Raw genomic sequence first — 20,725 nt, forward strand, 5'->3', positions numbered from 1 at the left:
CTCCTGCATATGGATATCCAGTTATCCCAGCACCATTTGCTGAAGAGGCAGTCCCTTCCCCAGTGAATAGGCTTGGTGCCTTTGTCAGAGATCAGATGGAACTAAGTGTGTGGGTTGATTTCTGGATTCTCTATTCTATTCCCTTGGTCAGTGTATCTGTTTTTATGCCAGTACCATACTGTTTTGGTTATTATAGCTTTGTAGTATAGCTTAAAGTCAGGTAGTGTTATGCCTCCAGCTTTATTTTTTTTTGCTCAGCAATGCTTTGGCTATTCGTGGTCTTTTATTATTCCATATAAATGTCTGGATAGTTCTTTCCATTTCTGAGAAAAATGTCTTTGGAATTTTGATGGGGATTGCATTGAATTTGTATATCACTTTGGGTAGTATGGACATTTTCACTATGTTGATTCTTCTAATCCAAGAGCATGGGACATCTTTCCATCTTCTTGTATCCTCTCTAATTTCTCTCAGCAGTGGTTTGTAGTTCTCATTATAGAGATTTTTCACCTCCTTGGTTAACTCAATTCCTAAGTATTTTAATTTTTTGGTGGCTATTGTAAATGGGCAGCCTTTCTTGATTTCTCGTTCTGCATGTTCACTATTGGAGAAAAGAAATGCTACTGATTTTTGTTTGTTGATTTTGTATCCTGCTACCGTGCTGAAATCATTTATCAATTCCAGCAGTTTTTTTGTAGAGGTTTTAGGCTGTTCGATATATAGGGTCATGTCATCTGCAAACAGGGACAGTTTGACTTCATCTTTTCCAATCTGGATGCCCTTTATTTCTTTCTCTTCTCTGATTGCTCTGGCTAGTACTTCCAACACTGTGTTGAATAGGAGTGGTGAGAGTGGGCATCCTTGTCTAGTTCCTGTTCTTAAAGGAAAAGCTTTCAGCTTTTCCCCATTCAGGATGATATTGGCAGTGGGTTTGTCATATATGGCTTTAATTATGTTGAGATACTTTCCCTCTATACCTAACTTATAGAGGGTCTTTGTCATGAATGAGTGCTGAACTTTATCAAATGCTTTTTCAGCATCTATAGAGATGATCATATGGTCCTTGTGTTTGACTTTATTAATATGGTGTATCACATTTATTGATTTGCGTATGTTGAACCAACCTTGCATCCCTGGGATGAATCTCACTTGATCATGGTGAATAATTTTACGTGTGTGTTGCTGTATTCTGTTTGCTAGTATTTTAGTGAGGATTTTTGCATCTATATTCATCAAGGATATCGGCCTGTAGTTTTCTTTTTTGGTTATATCTTTGCCTGGCTTTGGTATCAGGATGATGTTTGCTTCATAGAATGAGTTTGGGAGATTTGCGTCCGTTTCAATCTTTTGGAATAGTTTGTAAAGAATCGGTGTCAATTCCTCTTTGAATGTTTGGTAAAATTCTGCTGTGAATCCATCTGGTCCTGGGCTTTTCTTTGTTGGGAGCCTTCTGATAACAGCTTCAATCTCCTTTATTGTTATTGGTCTGTTCAAATTTTCTACGTCTTCATGGTTCAGTTTAGGGAGCTTGTGTGTGTCCAGAAATTTATCCATTTCCTCCAGAGTTTCACATTTGTTGGCGTATAGTTGTTTATAGTAATCTCGAATGATTCCTTGTATTTCAGATGAATCAGATGTAATATCGCCTTTTTCATTTCTAATTTTTGTTATTTGAGTCTTCTCTCTTCTTTTTTTTGTTAGCCATGCTAATGGTTTGTCAATTTTATTTATCTTTTCAAAAAACCAACTTTTTGATTCATTGATCTTTTGAATTGTTTTTTGGGTTTCAATTTCATTCAGTTCTGCCCTGATCTTAATGATTTCTTTCCGTCTGCTAACTTTAGGTTTGGATTGTTCTTGTTTTTCTAGTTCTTTAAGGTGAAGTCTTAGGTTCTTCACTTGCCATCTTTCCATTCTTCTGAAGTGAGCGTTTAATGCAATAAATTTGCCCCTCAATACTGCTTTTGCAGTATCCCACAGGTTTTGGTATGATGTATCATTGTTTTCATTAGTTTCAATAAATTTTTTGATTTCCTGCTTGATTTCTTGTTGGACCCATATGTCATTAAGTAGAATGCTGTTTAATTTCCATGTGTTTGTATAGTTTCCAGAGTTTCATTTATTATTAATTTCTAGTTTTAATCCATTGTGGTCTGAGAAGATACATGGGATAATTCCAATTTTTTTGAATTTATTGAGACTTGATTTGTGACCTAATATGTCATCTATCCTGGAGAATGATCCATGTGCTGATGAGAAGAATGAATATTCTGAGGTTTTTGGATGGAATGTTCTGTAGATATCTGTCAATTCCAATTGGTCTAGAGTCTTGTTTAGATCTTGTGTTTCTCTACTGATTCTTTGCCTAGATGATCTGTCTAATATTGACAGTGGAGTGTTCAGGTCCCCTGCTATTATGGTATTAGTGTCTATTTCCTTCTTTAGATCTAGTAGAGTTTGTTTTATAAATCTTGCTGCTCCAACATTGGGTGCATACATATTTATGATTGTTATGTCTTCTTTATGGATCAATCCTTTTATCATTAAGTAGTGTCCCTCATTGTCTCTTTTTATGGTTTTTAGTTTAAAGTTTATTTTTTCAGATATAAGAATAGCTACTCCAGCTCGTTTTTCTTTTCTGTTTGCATGGTAAATCTTTTTCCATCCTTTCACTCTTAGTCTATGTGAATCTTTATGGGTGAGGTAGGTCTCTTGTAGGCAGCATATAGTTGGGTCCTCCTTTTTAATCCAGTCAGCCAGTCTGTGTCTTTTGATTGGGGAATTTAAGCCTTTTACATTAAGAGTTGTTATTGAAAGGTGTTGATTTATTCCTAGCATTTTATTGGTTGTTTGGTTGTCTTAGGTGTCTTTTGTTCCTTGCTCTCTGATTTACTGTTTGGTTTCTGTGTTTGTTGGTTCCTTAGGTTGTAGATAGCATTTTTGTTTGCATGTTTTCTCTTCATGAATGCCATTTTTATTATACTAGTGGGTTTTGATCTTTCTTGGGTTTTTATGGCAGTGGTAGTTATTTTTCAGGAACCAAACCCAGTACTCCCTTGAGGATTTCTTGTAAGGGTGGTCGTGTGGTAGTGAACTCCTGCAGTTTTTGTTTGTCTGAGAAATATACTATTTGCCCTTCATTTCGGAAGGACAGCCTTGCAGGGTAGAGTATTCTTGGCTGGCAATCTTTGTCTTTTAGTATTTTGAATATATCATCCCATTCCTTTCTAGCTTTTAGGGTTTGTGATGAAAAGTCTGATGTTAGCCTGATAGGGGCTCCCTTATAGGTGATTTGACGCTTCTCTCTTGCAGCTTTTAAGATTCTCTCTTTGTCTCTGAGTTTTGCCAATTTGACTATGACATGTCTTGGAGAAGGCCTTTTTGGGTTGAATATGTTTGGAGATCATTGAGCTTCCTGGATCTGAAGATCTGTGATTTTTCCTATACCTGGGAAGTTTTCTGCCACTATTTTGTTGAATAGGTTTTCAATGCACTCTCCTTTTTCCTCCCCTTCTGGAATACCCATGACTCGGATATTTGAGCGCTTAAAGTTGTCTGATATCTCTCTCAGATTTTCTTCCATGTCTTTGAATCTTTTTTCTTTCTTTTTGTCTGCTTGTGTTATTTCTAACAGCCCATCTTCAAGTTCAGGGGTTCTCTCTTCAACTTCAACAAGCCTGCTGGTTAAACTCTCCGTTGTGTTTTTTATTTCGCTGAATAACTTCTTCAGTTCAGCAAGTTCTGCTACATTTTTTTTCAGGACATTGATTTCCTTGTACATTTCCTCTTTCAGATCCTGTATACTTTTCCTCGTTTCATCATGATGTCTAGCTGAGTTTTCTTGTATCTCATTCAGTTTCCTTAGAATTATCACTCGAAATTCCTTGTCAGTCATTTCAAGGGCTTCTTGTTCTCTAGGATCTAGAGTTTGAGATTTAGTAACTTTTGGTGGTGTACTTTCTTGATTTTTTTGTATTTCTGGTATCTTTTTTTTGTTGTTTATTCATTGTGGCAGGGGGTTTCACAGTCCACTGGTTTGAGACTAATGACCAACCAAGATGTTGTTGTGGTTGCCAATTTGGTATGGCTACCTCCGTGACTGCTCAGTTGGCCTCTAGTGCTTTGTGTGTATGGTTGCCTCGGGTCTTGAGCCTCTCTGGGGAGCCACCTTTCTGGTCAGCTTGGACTCTGCTGGGCTGGTGGATCACGTACCACAGGGTGTGTGATCTCTGTTGAGCTTTCACTTCCTGTGCAGGACTTCTCCCCGTTCCGTGTGCTCTGGCCCGGGCTGTTGGATCATGCAGTGGCGATCCCACCGGGTGTGTGGTTTCTGTCAAGTCTCCGCCTCCCTGGCCGCACGTCTCCCAACTCTGTGCGCACTGTGCTGGGCTGGGACGTGTCTTCTGCAACCCTCGTCTATCAGCTGGGCCTTTAAGACCCTGCTCGGCACCGCCTCGTCCAGGAAGTCTACCAGGTTTCTGGTAGGCACAGACGACCAGTCGCTCTGGGTGCCTTTGTAGCACTGTGTAGATCTTTCTCGGGACTTGTTCACCTTTGTATCCCCCCAGCATGGATCGAGTCTAGCGCCCACCTGCAGCCAGCTCTCCGGCAGGTTCAAGCGGACTTGGGAACTCTCCTACCACACTATTCCCAATAAGAAATTGGTTAGGCTTTTTTCTGAACTGGTGGCCGCAGAGATGGTATCTGCCTCCCAGTAACAGGAAGTTTACCGGGGGCCGGAGTCCAGGGTGCGGTGGAGTGACAGTCGGCCCCGTCCATACTTCCTTGCCCTCCCAACACTGGCTGGGGACGCCCCACGCCACCAGCCCCACCAGAGAACCGCGGAGGGAGTGGGAGGGGAGGCCGGCCTGCAGGCCCCGGGAAGCCCCGCGCCTGGGCAAGCAAATGGGAAGGCTCAGTGAGGGGCCTAGCCTAGCCGAGTTGGGCCGGAGCTGCCAGCAGCTTGGAAAATGGAGGCAGCCCCAGGGCGGTGAGTGACCCGGTGATGCAGGCGGAAGCCAGGTGGGCATCAGCTCCCCGAGCAAGGCTGGGCCAGGGGTCACTCACAGGGCTCTGCAAGGTTGGGCGCTCACTCTCTGCCTCTGGTTTGTCGCCTTCCCCGTTCTCAGCCGCTGCCGCCTTGGGCTGTTCAGTCAGTCCTGCGGCGCGGCTCGGGCGCTCCCAGGAATCTTCTTTAATGCCAGCCTGAAACCTCGAATCCTGAATAGGGCAGCTGGCCGCCTTCAGCGCGGCCCCGCCCTCCGGGATCCTGTCTGCATCCACAGCAACCCTGGCGCCGTGTTCCCTGTTTAGAGACTCGCTTTTGCAGCTAAGAAATAGTCCTTTTCCTGCTCCACACTTCAAAGCTGTTGCCTGTAAATGAGGCAGCCTCTCCTGCCGTGGCAAAGTGGCGGTCAGCCCCCACGACCAGCCAGCCGCCCTGAACTATGTTTTATTAATCATTATATCCCTAAAAATTGATATTCAATGAATGTTTGCATTTTGGAACTGAAACGAACTTTATAAACCAAACTAGACCTCCCTGCTAATGTTACAGATGAAGAAGCTGAGGTCCAGGGAGAGTTAATATCCCTTGTCCCAAGTTGCCTTGTTCATTATGTCTTAGCCATGACAAATGTCAACCTAATTCTTGGTGGCATGATGTACTGTAGAGGCTTTAGTTATAGATGAGTAGATAGTAGAAGTACATTCATAATTTGCATCTTTTCCCTGTCTTTATGCACATGTGCAAATACATACTCCCACACAGTTCACAAAACCCACATTACCCACCTCTGTTGCTGGCATCAACAAACCCAGTTTCCCCATAAGTGTTCACTGATCTCATCAAAGCAAAATTGATCAGTTTTCAGCTTCCTGAAAATAAACAAGACCTTGTTTCTTGTGCTATAAACAAGGGAGGTAGGAGGAATTTTTTTAATGGGTTGTGTGTTTGTGATATGAAAGGAGAGGGTCTGGGAAGGCTGGATAGCTGGCCTCAAACCACCCCACCCTCCTACCAGGTTCTTGACTCTGCCCCAGGAAAGAATTCAAGAACAGTCACAGTAGAAAGTGAGAACAGGTTTAATGTAACAAATAAGAAATACAGATTTCACAGAGAGAGTGTGGCCTACCTCCAGAGACTGAGCAGGGCCCACTCTAAATTTAACACAAAGTAGGAAATACACATTTTAAGTTTAGTACAGAGTACAGGCTGGCTCAAGTGAGTGAGCAGCCACCTGCTAAAGTTAAGTTTAACACAAAAATAAAGCATATACACCTCAGCTGGCAAAGTGGAGGTTGGCCCAGGAAAGTGAGAAGCAACCTTGCCTCCTACTGGGATTCAGCTTTTAAAAAACCATCTAATAAATATTCATACTATCTAATAAATATTCATGCTATCTAATGAATATCCAATAAGGGGTGGTTCCCTGTTATGTAACATTGTCTTGTACATGCTCAGTTAATCTCTTTTGGATCAAATCCTATCACATGCACTGAACATATTCAAGAATATTCTATGCTCCTTAGCACCCCTAGTGGAAGGTCATCAAAGGATAAATTCCACTTTACTGAACATGCTCTCCTACCAGGGTTATACAACTCCTCTCTACTGAGCATGCCCAACCACTGGGTTTGCATAAGTTGGCCCTTGTGGTCTCAATTTAGCTGCTGTTGGTGCCAAAAGTAGGTCCAAGGAGCAACAGTAACTCTCCTCTAGGGGAGGGCTTATAGGAGCGGTTTGAGACCTTGGAGACTGGCTTAAAATCCAGAGATGTGTCCTGAAACCCAAACCAGAGAAACAGAGCACCTCCTATCTCATTTGCAATCAATCTCAGTGTTGCCAGGTATGAAAATAATAGCTGTGTGACACAATATTAATGTGATGACTTAATGGATTTTTAAATTAATATACTTCAAAAGAGTCAAGGCTTGTTATTCAAGTGGCAGGAATTTTCTGGTGAAAGTTTTCTATGAAATGACAGATATCCTAAAATAAAATCTGGTAGGTGCCTAATGTGGCTAGGATGTGGCTAAAAGTTCTGTATAGTTTTAAAAGAGATAGGGTTAGATATCTCCCTATTGCTATGCTTGTCCAAAAGCTGAAATGCTGAATTAATGTAAAAAATCAGTTAATAGTCATTTCTAAGTTTAAATTGAATTTTTAGCTATTTATGTGGATTTTCACAGTTTTATTACAGTTCCTTCTAGCATCTATTTTGAGGAAGATATTTCTAGTTGTTAAAATGATCAAACAAAAAATTTCCTATTTGATACATCCAATGAGGCTTTTTCCCCCCAACAAGATCTGGTAAGATATTTTCCATTTTCAGAGTTTTCTTTAGCCTTTAATAATGTGTACAGTAACTTAGAATGTGCATAAAGCCATTAGTTATTGGTATTTTATACTATTTACACACAGCACATAATGACAGTGGACTTTATCCTTAGCCCAGAAGACTTGAAGTTTAGGTTCAAGAGACAGATAAAGCAATAATAGAATGAGAGAATTAAGATTTCTGTTTTCTAATCGGCTGCTATGAAAAATAGCCATGTAAATGATTTTATTGTGCTTTTTTTCTTATTTGTTATCTGTCCTATCCAAGTAGAACTAATTTCAAATATAAAAGATGTGCTTATTTTTCAGATAATGAGTCAAAAAAATAGATTTTCAGTTACTTAATAGAGAATGCTATTTAGAAATCGGATTTGCATTAATTTAATTTTTCTTTTTAAAGTAGTTGTGTGAGGAAAGGACAGACACTGTTTTGAAAGGGGAAAGCAAGATTTTAAGTATGTATAAAAGCATTTTAAAAGTAACAGTTAATCTTGGATTTAGAGTGTATTTTCAGTGTTAACAAAACAACTTGATTTTCCTGTCAACTTTGGAAACTGCTGAGGGTTAGTTTGATTTATGGCACAAGCAGATGGCATCCTGCTTCTGGCAAAATGGGCAGAAAATTCCTTAAGCACACACCTGCATATGGTCCAGTTTTTATAAAATCCTGTGCACTTTTGAACTTAAATACTCCCCCCAGTTTTAACGAACACATTTATTAAGGTTGAAATCAGAGATAATATGAAAATAGCTCAGATTTAGTCTTACTTTAGATGACAAACTAAAAAAAGAAAGCTACAGACCAGAAACTATAGTGTTTTATGACTGCAAAATACCACACATATATATCTTCAAGGAGAAAATTTATCAGAAATGTTATCATGAATTTTCTTTTTCCACACCTTTAGCTCAATTTCTTGAGGTTTATTTTTTGTAAAGTATTTTATAAAGGTCTGAAGTTTGCAATCCAAGGTTTTTACTGGTAATCTATGAAAAGGAACTTCTATTTTCAGTACGATATTTTCTAGTCCCACTTTCCTGTCTCATTTTAAAATTTGAGATTGTGATATGTTCCATCTTTAATGTGGCCTGCAGGGTCTCAACAGTAGCATTGCTAGCTCTACAACCTCGTTGAAATGCGCACTTGATTTGTGAGATTTTTGCTTAGAAGTTTACGTTGAACCTCACTGCAGTCAGTGGTGACATCTGCACTGTCACATGGGAGGTGGGTAGTGTATCACACAGAATAAACTCTTTATAGTGACTCATTACTTTTAATTATTTTGTGGAATTTTAGAGTTTGTCACCAAGTGTTTTATAGTTCATGTATGGAAACCAAAGTCTAATTTTAATATGGTTTTGAACATGTATGATAATGTTCAAGTTAATTGTAGATTTACTCATTCTTTTAACTGCAAAACTTTTTCATTTAACGTATCTTTAGTTTTCATCTCTTATTGAGGCAGTAATTATTGTATGTGAGAGCAATAGAAGACACAGTCTTTAACCACAAAATTATTTTCGACATTGATATACACAATTGTCTGCCTGTCCTTCAAAAATGCTCAATCTGTCAGTTTTCTGACATTTTTTGACACCTAGTTAGCCAGTGTATACTTAAAGTAAAAGTACTCCTAATATATATTCTTTATATTTGAATATTTTCAAGTTTTACTTAATCGGAATGGTTACTCTTTCTTCCCTCTATGATTGGCAAGCTGTATTCACACACCTTAGAAAAACCTCAAGGAATCTGACAGTTCTGATCAGAAGATTTTATTTTGATGAAGTATTCATTTATTTTTATGTATCTTTTAGATAAGGGCTTTGTTGACTTTTCAGTGGGATCAGTTATTCAGATGAGTTCGTTTTTAAAAAGTGTTCTTTTTAATCATTATATTTGACACTAATTTCCTGCCTTTGGGTGTATAATGAGGATGCTAACTATTGAATAGATGCAAGAGATAATATTTTTTACCTTGTGAGGAGGTATGAGCTAAGAGATACACAGAAGTCTTATTGGTCCTGCTTGTGTCACTCTTATTAATTGAAGAGTCCTCTCCACAATTCTCAAGTTTGTACCTTTCCCAACCATTATTCTATTTATTATTGAAATTAACCCTTCAGTGTAAGCAATCATATGCTGAGTTCTAAATGTAGAGATCAGTTGCACTTCTACTTACAACCTTTAAAATGAAGGCTATGCTATTAATTATGGGAAAGTACAGTTTTAAAATGGGGTGGATTTAGGTGGGTGGGCCTTACCAAAAAGCAACTTGTAAAAATTAGTAGGGTGTTTTCACTTGCCAGAGAGCTGCCTTCTTAGCATTCTACTTTATATTTTAAAGAAATACATGTCATGGAAGAATGGAAGGTTTAAAATAGCAGTTCGGCTAAGTGATTATGAATACATTTATTTCCACTCTTAAATGCCTTAGTGCATGACTATATCCTTCTCCATCCTCCCCACTCTCATTTATTTTAGATTTATCTTTTCTTGTTTTATTTAAATTGCTCCTCATTTCTGAACAGAATAAACTGAGAATAGACAGTACTCTTTGTTACTTGGTTGCTTAGAAAGATTTATGACGTTTGAAAGTGGATTCTTGACTTGCATTTTATAGTAAATAAATTGTTGACTGGAGAATTAAACATTTATGAAGTAGATTAAAGAGTTTTCTCTATTTTCAGTTCTTCCATGACATGTATTTCTTTAAAATCTAAAGTAGAATGTTAAGAAGGCAGCCCTCTGGCAAGTGTAAACACCTACTAATTTTTATAAGTTGCTTTTTGGTAAAGCCCACCCACCTCAATCCACCCCCGTTTTAAAACTATGCTTTCCCATAATTAATACTGTAGTCTTTATTGGGTCTTTATGTTTTCACATTACAGAAGAGGAATTTTAATCATTGGGTAAAGTTTTCCAGAATATCAGTTGTGAAAAACGAGCTTTTTTTTTTTTTTTTTTTTAAAGTAAGTATTAGATCTACAAATTGGCTCAGGTAATGGTGTGTCAAAGGTTAAGGTGAGTGGAATGGCTGCTTCTAACTGTGGCCTAATAACCTGTGGAAATGGTGGTGGATTCAGTAGAGACAAGCTGGCCATAATCCCAGCCTTTAGCATAAGGAGATAGATAAAAATGCCCCACAAATTAATCCTACAAGCTACCATTTAATAATATTAAATTCTGTTTGTAACGAAGTTTGACAGTCTTTCATTTAAATTTAAAATTGTTATTTCTAGATCAGTGGTTCTCAACCCTATCAGACTACTGTCCACTTGTCATAGCAAATATTTTGTGATGTTCTTTTTATCCTAAGTAAAATCGATAGTGTAAACTACCTCACACATAAGTCAAAAGTAATTGTACGGTAATACTTAAGTACTATAAATTAGAAATAATGAGAAAAATAATTTAGAATAAAATAATATGTATTTCAATATGTAAATGCTCAAGCATACTACACTAGAAGACATGAGGTAGTCAGATGCTTGCACCTGACTGTATAGAATGACCATAATCACGGCATTTTGAAATGCAGATTAATAAGTTTACTTCAATGGCAACTCAGCTACCACAAGTATTGTTGCCATTGGTGACATGGTTTTCCAAAAAGGTAAAGTTCCAAACAAAATAAAATACAGGCTTCATCTCTTTACTTAGTAATTGAATTCCTAGAAATTCAGCGTATATTAAAATTGTGCAAAATGTTTTTTGTTTATGTGTAGAACAGATTTAAGTTTCAGGCTTAGATAATTATAAATGGGTCATGCATCCACATGAATGCAAGGACATTCTTCACTTTGTATGAATGTTCCAGCATTCCAAGATGTCTAATGTACATGTCCATTTCTACATCCAAAGTAGGAGAGGGAGAGAACTCTAAACCTCAGGAGCAACCTCTAGTTACTGTGGTAACCAAAAACACTCTCACAAATTTCCAACGTGCCTACTAGAGGGGTATGTAGCTCCTATTTTGAATCTCTGCCCTAGAGAAATGATCAACGGGAAAATAGTTCTGACAGTCTAGTGTGTCCTCAGTAAGGCAGTGTGGACCATTTTTGGTATCCATGTTTCTAGAGATAATGATCTTTACCTTAGGATGTATAGGATAAATGAAAAACAAAAGATCATTATCACATTGTAGCATACATATAAATATAGCATTTGCCTTGGTGGAAAGTGTATAAGCCTGTCATTCATTTGTAGGACAAAGGTCTTGCATACTCCCTGAAATTATACAATTTGTGCTTATGTTTTTAGGTGCATTTTTTCTGTGGAGATAGTTTTCAATAGATCTTTAAAGGAGTCCCCGAGGTCATGATGGCATCTAACAGGTGTGAAAGGAGCCTGTTCTCTTTCTTTGAGCCTTGGAGCACAGTGGCAATCCCTGAGATCAACTAAGATTAGAGTAGCCTTACTTTTACCACTATTTCTTTCCTTTTGACCAGAAGAAGTAAGGATTAAAATCCTGAAATTAAGGAAATCTATTTTTGAAAATATAATTCGTTTGAAACCATCACATTAAAACTTAAAAGGAAGGCTAACAATACTATCATTGGGTCTTTATCTTTTTGCATTACAGGAGGGGAATTTTAATCATTGGGTAAAGTTTTCCAGAATATCAGTTGTGAAAAATGAGCTTTTTCTTTTTTTTTTTCTTAAATAAGTATTTTAAATTGTAATCAAGTCTAACATTTAGAGTTTTCTCTTTAGCCCCCTTCTCCCCTCTTCTGATTATTCCCATATGTATGACTGTAGTTCATACTCTATGGAAATCACTTAAGAGAGGCAGTGACATTAGGATAGATTTTATAAGTTGATGGCAGCCTCTTCCTCTTGCTCGTTACTTTTTTCGAGAAGAATCTTTGTTTCCTAATAATTTAGTATGATATGAAAAAAGCATTAGTATCTTTCTCTCCTGGAAAATGTAAGCAATATTCTTAGACCTCTCTCTAAATGCTTAATTTAGGTCATATGGTATTTTCACCTAGTATCCTTTTTAGAATGTCTATATTCCTCATGTATCTATATGTCATCTACCTATGTCTGTCTATATCTTAACCATTTGAGAGTTGGTTTCAGGATTCTTTCTTCTAGTTCTCTTCATTTTTCCTTTATATTTGCCATCCAAGATTAATATTTACCTGTTAATACAATTTCCACTATATTAAGTTGAAATATTCTAAAAGCTTTCATAAATTTTTGCTGAGACGAGGTGTCTTTTCTTACACACATAATCTGAATGGTGGCCTAACAAATGCTTCCAAGCAAGGATATTGTGGAGGAAGAAGAGTTAATGGGTCTTCTCTTATCAGGGTGGCACCTAAGATAAAACAAGTTCCATAGGTTAGATGAAGTTTAAACTGTTTCTAGACCAAATTCTCAGATGATTAGGTTGTATTGGGGAAGAGTTATTATTAGGTCAATCAAGAAGGCCAAAACAGGTAATGAATGAGAGGCTAATTAATTTCCTGCTTGTGCCTCTGGATTTAAACAGTGTAAAAAGTTCATGCATGAGTGCTTTGACTTTGGCATTTACTTTTCAAGGACAATTGCAGGCAGTAGCTAGTTCCTCCTCGAGCTAAATTCAGCTCCTTCCTGAGCTTGCTTTAAAAAATAATCATCCTTGCCAGATTTCAGGTTCTGAGTTGCCTGTTTTCAAATTGGTAAAAATTATTGTCATTCTGATTGCTATGTGTTGCTTACCAAGAGTCACAAGAAGATTTTAGAAAAGTTTTACTGTTCTGTACTAAGCTGAGATGAGATAGTGAGAATCATATAGTACATGGTACATTACTGGGAATCAGGAGGTGATTGTAGAGCTAATGTCACTGACTTGACTATTAACTTTAGAATAACAAAGTTGTCTCAATTGTTTTAGTTTTCTCGTTAATAAAATGGTAGAGAATCATCTTAGGTCCTTTTCACTTCTATGATTTTAACATGCATTTCCCCCCCCCCCCTTTTAGTTACATTATGGGAATGATTAATACCGTCAATTTAACTTCAAAAATTTTTATTAACTTTTTTTGGGGGAAAGTTCCATACTCACATATGAGTATGGAAAACATTGTAACATCTGTGAGGATATGTGGTGAAAGAGAAGTCCACTTCCTACCCTACACCCCGTACCTAGTTTTCTAGGCCTCTCTTGCAGAGCTCACTACTGCTGCTCTTGTTTCCATCCAGAAATATTCTATGTATACACGAGTGCATATATGGGTAATAATTATGTCCTTTTTTCACCAGTTAAAAATATTTATTTTAAGCTTTAGTATTCTTTTGAAGTAAGTTACACGTAAATAATAATAGCTATAATTATTTAATGGTAATTAAATTATTTAATTAATGTAATTTATTTTGCTAGACCATTATTACACTCTGATCTTTAGTTGAAAGTAATTTATGTGCACTTATTACTTTTCTTCTGTTTTAAAATGAAAAGATTGTGGTATCATTTCCAATCTTTTACATTTTTAAGCAACAATAGTAATAGTGATGACAGTTTATATTTCTTTAAGTTTGGTTGAAATGTTTTAAGAAATTTATTGTGTCAAAACTGTCGATTTCCATATGGCATAGAAAGTGAGGTGATTATTTTCAGAGTGAAAGACATTCAGTGTCTACAAGGTGTCCAAGCCTAAGAAACTTTTGTCAGAGCTAGTTATGTAGTTGAGGTCCCTTTGCCTCTTAATCCATTGTTTTGTTTAGACGATTAGTGATACACGTGGCTACAGCTTCTCAATTCATTGTCCTTTTATCCATGGACATTTAGTCTCTTACTGACATTTACTGCAGTTCTACAGTAGGATGAACAAATTTTAATTTGGTTCATAGAATACTTTAAGAATTAATGTGCCGGGCCGAGCCCATGGCGCACTCGGGAGAGTGCAGCGCTTGGGAGCGCGGCGACGCTCCCGCCGCGGGTTCGGATCCTATATAGGAATGGCCTGGTGCACTCACTGGCTGAGTGAGTGCCGGTCACGAAAAAAAAGACAAAAAAAAAAAAAAAAAAAAAAAAAAAGAATTAATGTGCCTTTATAAATAAAATAAAACCATGCCATTTCACCAAGATGGGCAAATACATTACATAGGTGCCACCACTTTCCTAAGCTTCTGCACTCTTGGCTGAAATTTTATCAATAATCCTTCACAGTGCTCTTTCACTGAACCTAGACCCTGCCTCAGTATCTTTTTAATATCTGCTCAGACAGACATAGTCAATTCACCAGAGTTTATAACCATACAATATTAAGCCATATTATATTAGATGCAATTTTAAAGTTCTGTTTTAGGGATTCTACCAGTATAGACTTTTATACAGAAAACCAATGTAAATATTGCTCTCTCCAGAATCTCCTTCATCTGAATATTTTCTTCAGTTTTTTAAAGGAACAGTGGGTAACATGAGTAGTTGGAGAACAGTACCAGGAATTCAATATGTGATGCTGCCTGAGAATCAAAGTTTCCATACTATTTAGGAAAACACAAGGCCTGAGTTATGTCTTGGGAAATTAATACTTTCAAGTTGTATAGGCTTCAGTGTTATCTTCGTAAGTTTTGATAATACTGTATCCAGATCAGTGTTATTTGTGATTCAGCAATCATGCTGTGATCTTGAATGTTGATTCATATATTTTGCAGCTTAATTTGTAGTAATCTTTATATATAATCCATTAACTAATTAATTAATTCACCAACCATGTGCCAGAAACCATGCTACATGCCAAAGTAATAATAGTGAGTAGGAGGAAACAAGATCCTTGCTCTTAGGGAGCCTTTTTTTTTACTTAAAAAAAAAAAAAAGCCTAATTTTTACTTAAACAGACAATGAATGTATAAATCTAAACTGCTAAGTGCTGTAAAGGAAAGGAACATGCTTCTGTTAGGAAAAAATGTATTAGAAAGGAACATGATCTTCTCTGGGAGATATAGGAAAACTTTTCTGAGGAAGTGACATTTGAATTGGGATTAAAGTTGAGAGGGACCTGGGAGAACATTTCACTATGAGGGAAAAGCATGGGAAAGGCCCTGTGGAATGAGGAAGAATGGTGTATTAGAAAAACTAAAGAAAACAACTAATGTTAAGTTTGGAGGGTAAGGGTAGGAGCAGTGTAAGATGATTCTAGGGAGGTAGGCAAGAAACAGGCCTACAACTATGGTATAATTAACTAAATGACCATAGAACATAATAATTTGAAAGTGTTCTGTAAATACTTTTTATAGTTAATAATGGATAATGCCATGTTTTAGATAAGCAAAACATTTCCAATCTTGATGCTTATTATTTTCATAAAGTTTCAAAGTATTCATAGCTAAAATTTAAATCTCATATTGAAGGGTTTTATTTATCTCTCTTAGGATTAGTTTTCAAATTTTGTGTTGAGCATTGCTTGTTAAATTGACTTTTGGCTTTAGAGGCATTAATGATCTTAAGACTTAGGTCAGTAATAAAAAAGGGGTTTAAGAGCTTCTTAACAACAGCCCAAACATTTAGACATTAGATTATCATAAAAATTTAACTTTAGTACAAATAATAAATTAACATCAGAGGATATAGGGCCCTGAGTGGGAAATGTGGGTACTAACCACTTAAAACAATATAAAAATAAAAATTATTTTAATAATTCATTTCATTTATGTGGTGCTTGCAACATGACTATAATCTGAAATGAAGACCTCATACTCATTTGTAGGGGCTAATGTAAAAAATAATCATTCAAATCATCATTTAGTGAAGGGAAGAAAACATCTTTTTAGACAGGCTCATACACATGTTTTCCTCTGATACACTTTGGATGCCTCCAAGTGATCTTTTTATATGAAGTGTTGCAAGTCAGTTCATTACACATAAGCTATAAGCAGGGGATTTTGCTTAAATTTCTGAAGCCTCAAACATCAGGTCCAGAAGTAGGGATTACAGTCGAAGATACTATTGGTCACACTCTCCTTTTTCCTTCCTCATTTAGGAGAATATTACATTTATACTACCCAATATTTATAAGAATCTATTGTATTTTCATGTTTCCAAAGAGAGAGAAAAGCCTCTTGTTGACCATAAGAACAATTCTTGCGATTGCTTTGCCATACCCAATCTAATTTTCTCTTTTTCCAGTGGAAACTAGCTTCATGGTTTAGCTGTCAGAAGAAATGGTGATCAGGTGGTTATCTAACTAAGAGTTCTCTATATACTTAATTGTAGTTACTAAATGAACTCTATCTATGAATTCCCCTTTACAAGTGCTTCCTCATGGGTCATGTTGCTTTCTGAATCTTTCCAAGCTACTTTTGCATTTATAGGATGTATAGTGGAGACTGACAACTTGAGCAAGAGATTATAGTTAAAAGGGAACCTGGAAAATTGAAAAAGATGCCAAAAAAATATACTATTTTCTTTCTTTTTTCTTTTTTTGGTGGCTGTCTTGAGCTAACTGGCCAGCCCAAAATTGTATTCACTAAATGACAGGTATTATATGCAATACTGTGCTAATTCATTCCATTTATAAATGCTAAAGGACCTAACAACTCTACTAAAATAAAGTTCAACTGCTTTATTATATGTTTACATTATTGATTTCATTGATTGTTAGGATTTTAATGCTCTACTTTCGTATAGCTAGACTCTGTGATACCATAACAGTATTGCTGTCTATCACATATTAAGTGCCTTTTATGTGTCTAGCATTTTGCAATGCATTTACTGATTTTATTTGAAATCTTTACAACGTATTTCCAGGGTTGGTGTTATTAGTCCTGTTTGAGAGAGGTGGAAACTGAAGCCAATGATGTATTGGTGAAGGTTTAACAACTGGTTCTTTGGGTAAAATGTCTTGATTTGTATCATTTGCTGCTTTCTGTGATGTGTAAATACTCCTATCATGGCTGATTTCAAGCTACCAACATGAACTCAGTGAAGTGGACTTGGGGAGAGATGGGCACAATTGGCTGTCCAGCCTGTGTGAGCTGGTTCTAACATAGCAGTGACCAAGGCTTATAAAAATGAAGTAATTTTTCTTTTATAAAGCCAAAATTCATACTCAGGTCTCTCTAATTCTAAAGACTGTGCTTTCTACAATACTCCTTTTCCTTATTGGATAAAAAAATAGTAAAGAGTGATGCCCCATCAACTTGAGGAGGACAGAAAGAGCTATGACAGACAGACAGAGAGAAGGGAGAGAGGTCAAGAGGTAAGGGAACTGGAGGAGAGCTGAAGAAAGGAGCTTTAAGATTAAAAATTGACAGCAACTGATTCAGACCATGTTGGAGGTGGGGGAAGAAAAACAAAAGTCTTGTTAAAGTGATAACTCAAGTTGTATCAAAATAGGCAACAATCTACTGTGTTTCCGTTTTCTTGAGGACACACAGCATGTATAAATGATAATAATGGCTACCACCCTGTAAGGGAAATTGTGCTCCAGCAAGCTTCCTGCAACTGATGATCTATTCTTACCACCCTTATTCACAGAACTTCAACTAATGGCCACGTCACTGCACACAAAAACAGTCCAACAAAGTAGGTAATGTAAATAATAAATAGCAATCTCTTATTCATATAATAGAGAAAATAAACACAATTTTCTGAGGGTAAAAAAGAAAGTCAAATATGCTGTCATACATTTAGAATTTACAGAATTGCTTGTTATAAATAACAAAGGGACAGAAAGATAATTTCAGAGCACATCCAGAAAGTGATCATTCAATGGAATTTTTCAGAGTTTAATTGTGAAATATTTATTAATCTGGGTGCTCTAATTTGCAGTAAAATCGTATTATTATATGTAGCTTTGAGTATAAGGTTCCAGATTTAAAATTTTTTCCATATCATTATAACCAAGCATGTAAATAAAAGCAATGTGTTTTACTGCAATGCTCTGAGTTATCTTAATGGTGTTTAGCTTCTTTCATAAGGCATATTAAGTCAAAGTTGAGCTAAGTAGCAGGAGCTCACAAGAAAGATAATACATTATTAATTTTAGAAATAATTCTTTTCCCTTTCCCACTCTTGCACAATTATCTGGTACTAAGAAATGTTATTGGGGAAGAAAAGGAAAAGAAGGCACTATTGCTACCCTAGCCACAATTTTTAATTAGCTTCTCAACTAGAAATAACTAAAATGTTTAATATGAGAAGAGACTTTATATATAAAAAAACCATAATTTACTTTGTGTATAAATAACGATAGTTTACAACCAAAAACATCAGTTGAAGCTGGAAAGAAGAAACCACTGAAATTTAATTCTGCTGCCCATTTTTCACGTCAGATAAGACACATATGTACATCCATTCTAAGTTGCTGGATTTGATGACACAGTGTTATTCATAACATTTCTTATCCTTTTAGCATCTATAGAATCTGTAATGACATCCACATTTCATTTGTGATATTGGTAATTTTTATCGTCCCCCTTTATTTCTTCATTCATCTTGCTAGAGGTTTTTCAATTAATCTTTTCAAAGAGCCAGCTTAGCATGCGACTTATTTTCTTATGATTTAAGTAAACTTTTAATGATAAAATAGTTTTAGATTTATAGAAAAATTACCAAGGTAGTATAGAGAGTTCTCATGTGTCCCACACCAAATTTCTGTTATTAACATCTAATTAACAGCTTCTTTTGTCGCAATTAATGAACCAATATTGATAGTTATTATTAAGTAATGTTTATACCTTATATTTCCTTAGTTTTTACCTCATATTCTTTTGCTGTTTCAGAATGCTATCCAGGATTCCACATTACTTTTACTTGTCATATCTTCTTAGGTCCCTCTTGGCTGTGACAGTTTCTCAGACTTGTTTTTGATTACCTTGACAGTTTTGAGGAGTAACTGGTCAGGTGTTTTGTAGAATGTACCTCAGTTGGGATTTGCTATTGTTTTTCTCATTATTAGACAGGGGTTAGGGTTTTTTGAGAAGACACAGGTAAAGTGCCATTTTCATTATATCATGTCAAGTGTATGTTGGCCTTGGTCACCTGGTTGAGGTAGTGTTAGGTTTCTCCACTGTAAAGTTACTCTCTTCCTCCCTCTTTCCATACTGTACTCTTTGGAAGGAAGTTACTGTGCTCAGCACACTTAAGGAGTAAGAAGTTATTCTCTACCTTTTTCAGCATAACTTCAAATAAATTATTTGAAATTGTTCTGCACCTGAGATTTGTCTGTCCACCTGCCCATCTGTCTGCCTGTCTGTCTATCACTATGGACTCAGGGGTGTTTATTTCATACTTTGAATTATTATTCAATAGTACTTTGTAATAATTTTGTTGCTTAAATTGTTCTAGCTTTGGCCATTGGGCACTTTTTCAGTTGTATCTTTGTCCCTTTGACATTCTCCATCATTGTACTTTTATTTGAGCATGTTTTTGCCTTCTGGCACTACAAGGTGCTTTGGGCCCATCTTATTTATTTCCAACCCCAGTCTTAGAGTCAGTGATTTCTCCAAAGAGCCCCGGTTCCTTTTATTGGAGAATGGTATTAGAAACCAAAATCTGGGCACTAGGTATGCTTGTTTATACTGAACATCATTGCTTCTAGGCCCTCTTAGCTGACAGAGCAAAGAAATGTATGTGTATGTACTGACCTGTGTATACACATATCAGTAAATATTTCTGTCTATGTCTGTATCTGTATAAGCTAAACATAAGTTCATATTGATGTCTCCAACTCTAATTCATTACTACGTGGATCATTCTACCTTATTCCCCTGGCTTATCTGTAAACTCCTACTCCAACAATGAGAGACCGGGCTCCTACCATTCACCACCTGTTTACTTAATTGTTCAGTTTTAATAAACATATGTAGTGGTGTCAGAATTGTTAACCCATATTCCTATAGGAAACAACTTCATCAACTACAGTATGGTGCTTATATGTCATTTCTTTTACTTTTAGTCTTACAGACTCTACTCATTTCCAGAATTACTTAGAGTAGTATCCTTTTCCCCTACTGCCTTCAGTGAGATTGTATCACTTATTTGTATTACAGATAGATTGTTTTCAGTCCTGGGATCCCCCAACCTCCTAAATGATTTATTTTAAATTTGTGTTCTTTAAGATTCATTCTTTATGCTTCAAAGTTCTATGAGTAGTGTCATGTATCCACCATTACAGTGTTATAGAGAATAGTTCCACTGCCCGCCCCCCAAATCCCCTGTACTTCATCTATTTACTACACTCTACCCCATTCTCCTGGCAACCATTGATCTGTTTATCTCTCTAGTTTTGCCTTTTCCATAATATCATATAATTGAAATAATAGAATGTGTAGGCTTCTCAAACTCACTTCTTTCATGTAAGTTTTATCCATGTCTTTGTGTAGTTTAATGGCTCATTCCTTTTTATCACTAAATGGTATCCATTTACCTATTGAAGAACATTTGGATTATT

At 36.5% G+C, this 20,725-nt stretch overlaps 1 protein-coding gene across 4 annotated transcripts in view; it reads left to right on the top strand.

Annotated features, from left to right (window-relative positions):
• The window catches only part of RASAL2 (RAS protein activator like 2), a 347,490-nt gene that overhangs the window by 67,465 nt on the left and 259,300 nt on the right, over nucleotides 1-20,725 (top strand). The window contains exon 1 of one of the 4 annotated variants that reach the window (XM_063104405.1): nucleotides 6,718-6,848. The exons of the other annotated variants lie outside the window; for them this stretch is intronic. Within the exon in view, the coding sequence (XP_062960475.1) occupies nucleotides 6,776-6,848 (73 nt within the window). The 5' untranslated portion in view covers nucleotides 6,718-6,775. Of the gene's footprint in view, nucleotides 1-6,717; nucleotides 6,849-20,725 lie in introns of those variants that run through there. 4 annotated transcript variants of the gene reach the window in all.

The sequence above is a fragment of the Cynocephalus volans genome, chromosome 8 (genome assembly GCF_027409185.1).
Source record: "Cynocephalus volans isolate mCynVol1 chromosome 8, mCynVol1.pri, whole genome shotgun sequence".
Taxonomy (NCBI): Eukaryota; Metazoa; Chordata; class Mammalia; order Dermoptera; family Cynocephalidae; genus Cynocephalus; species Cynocephalus volans.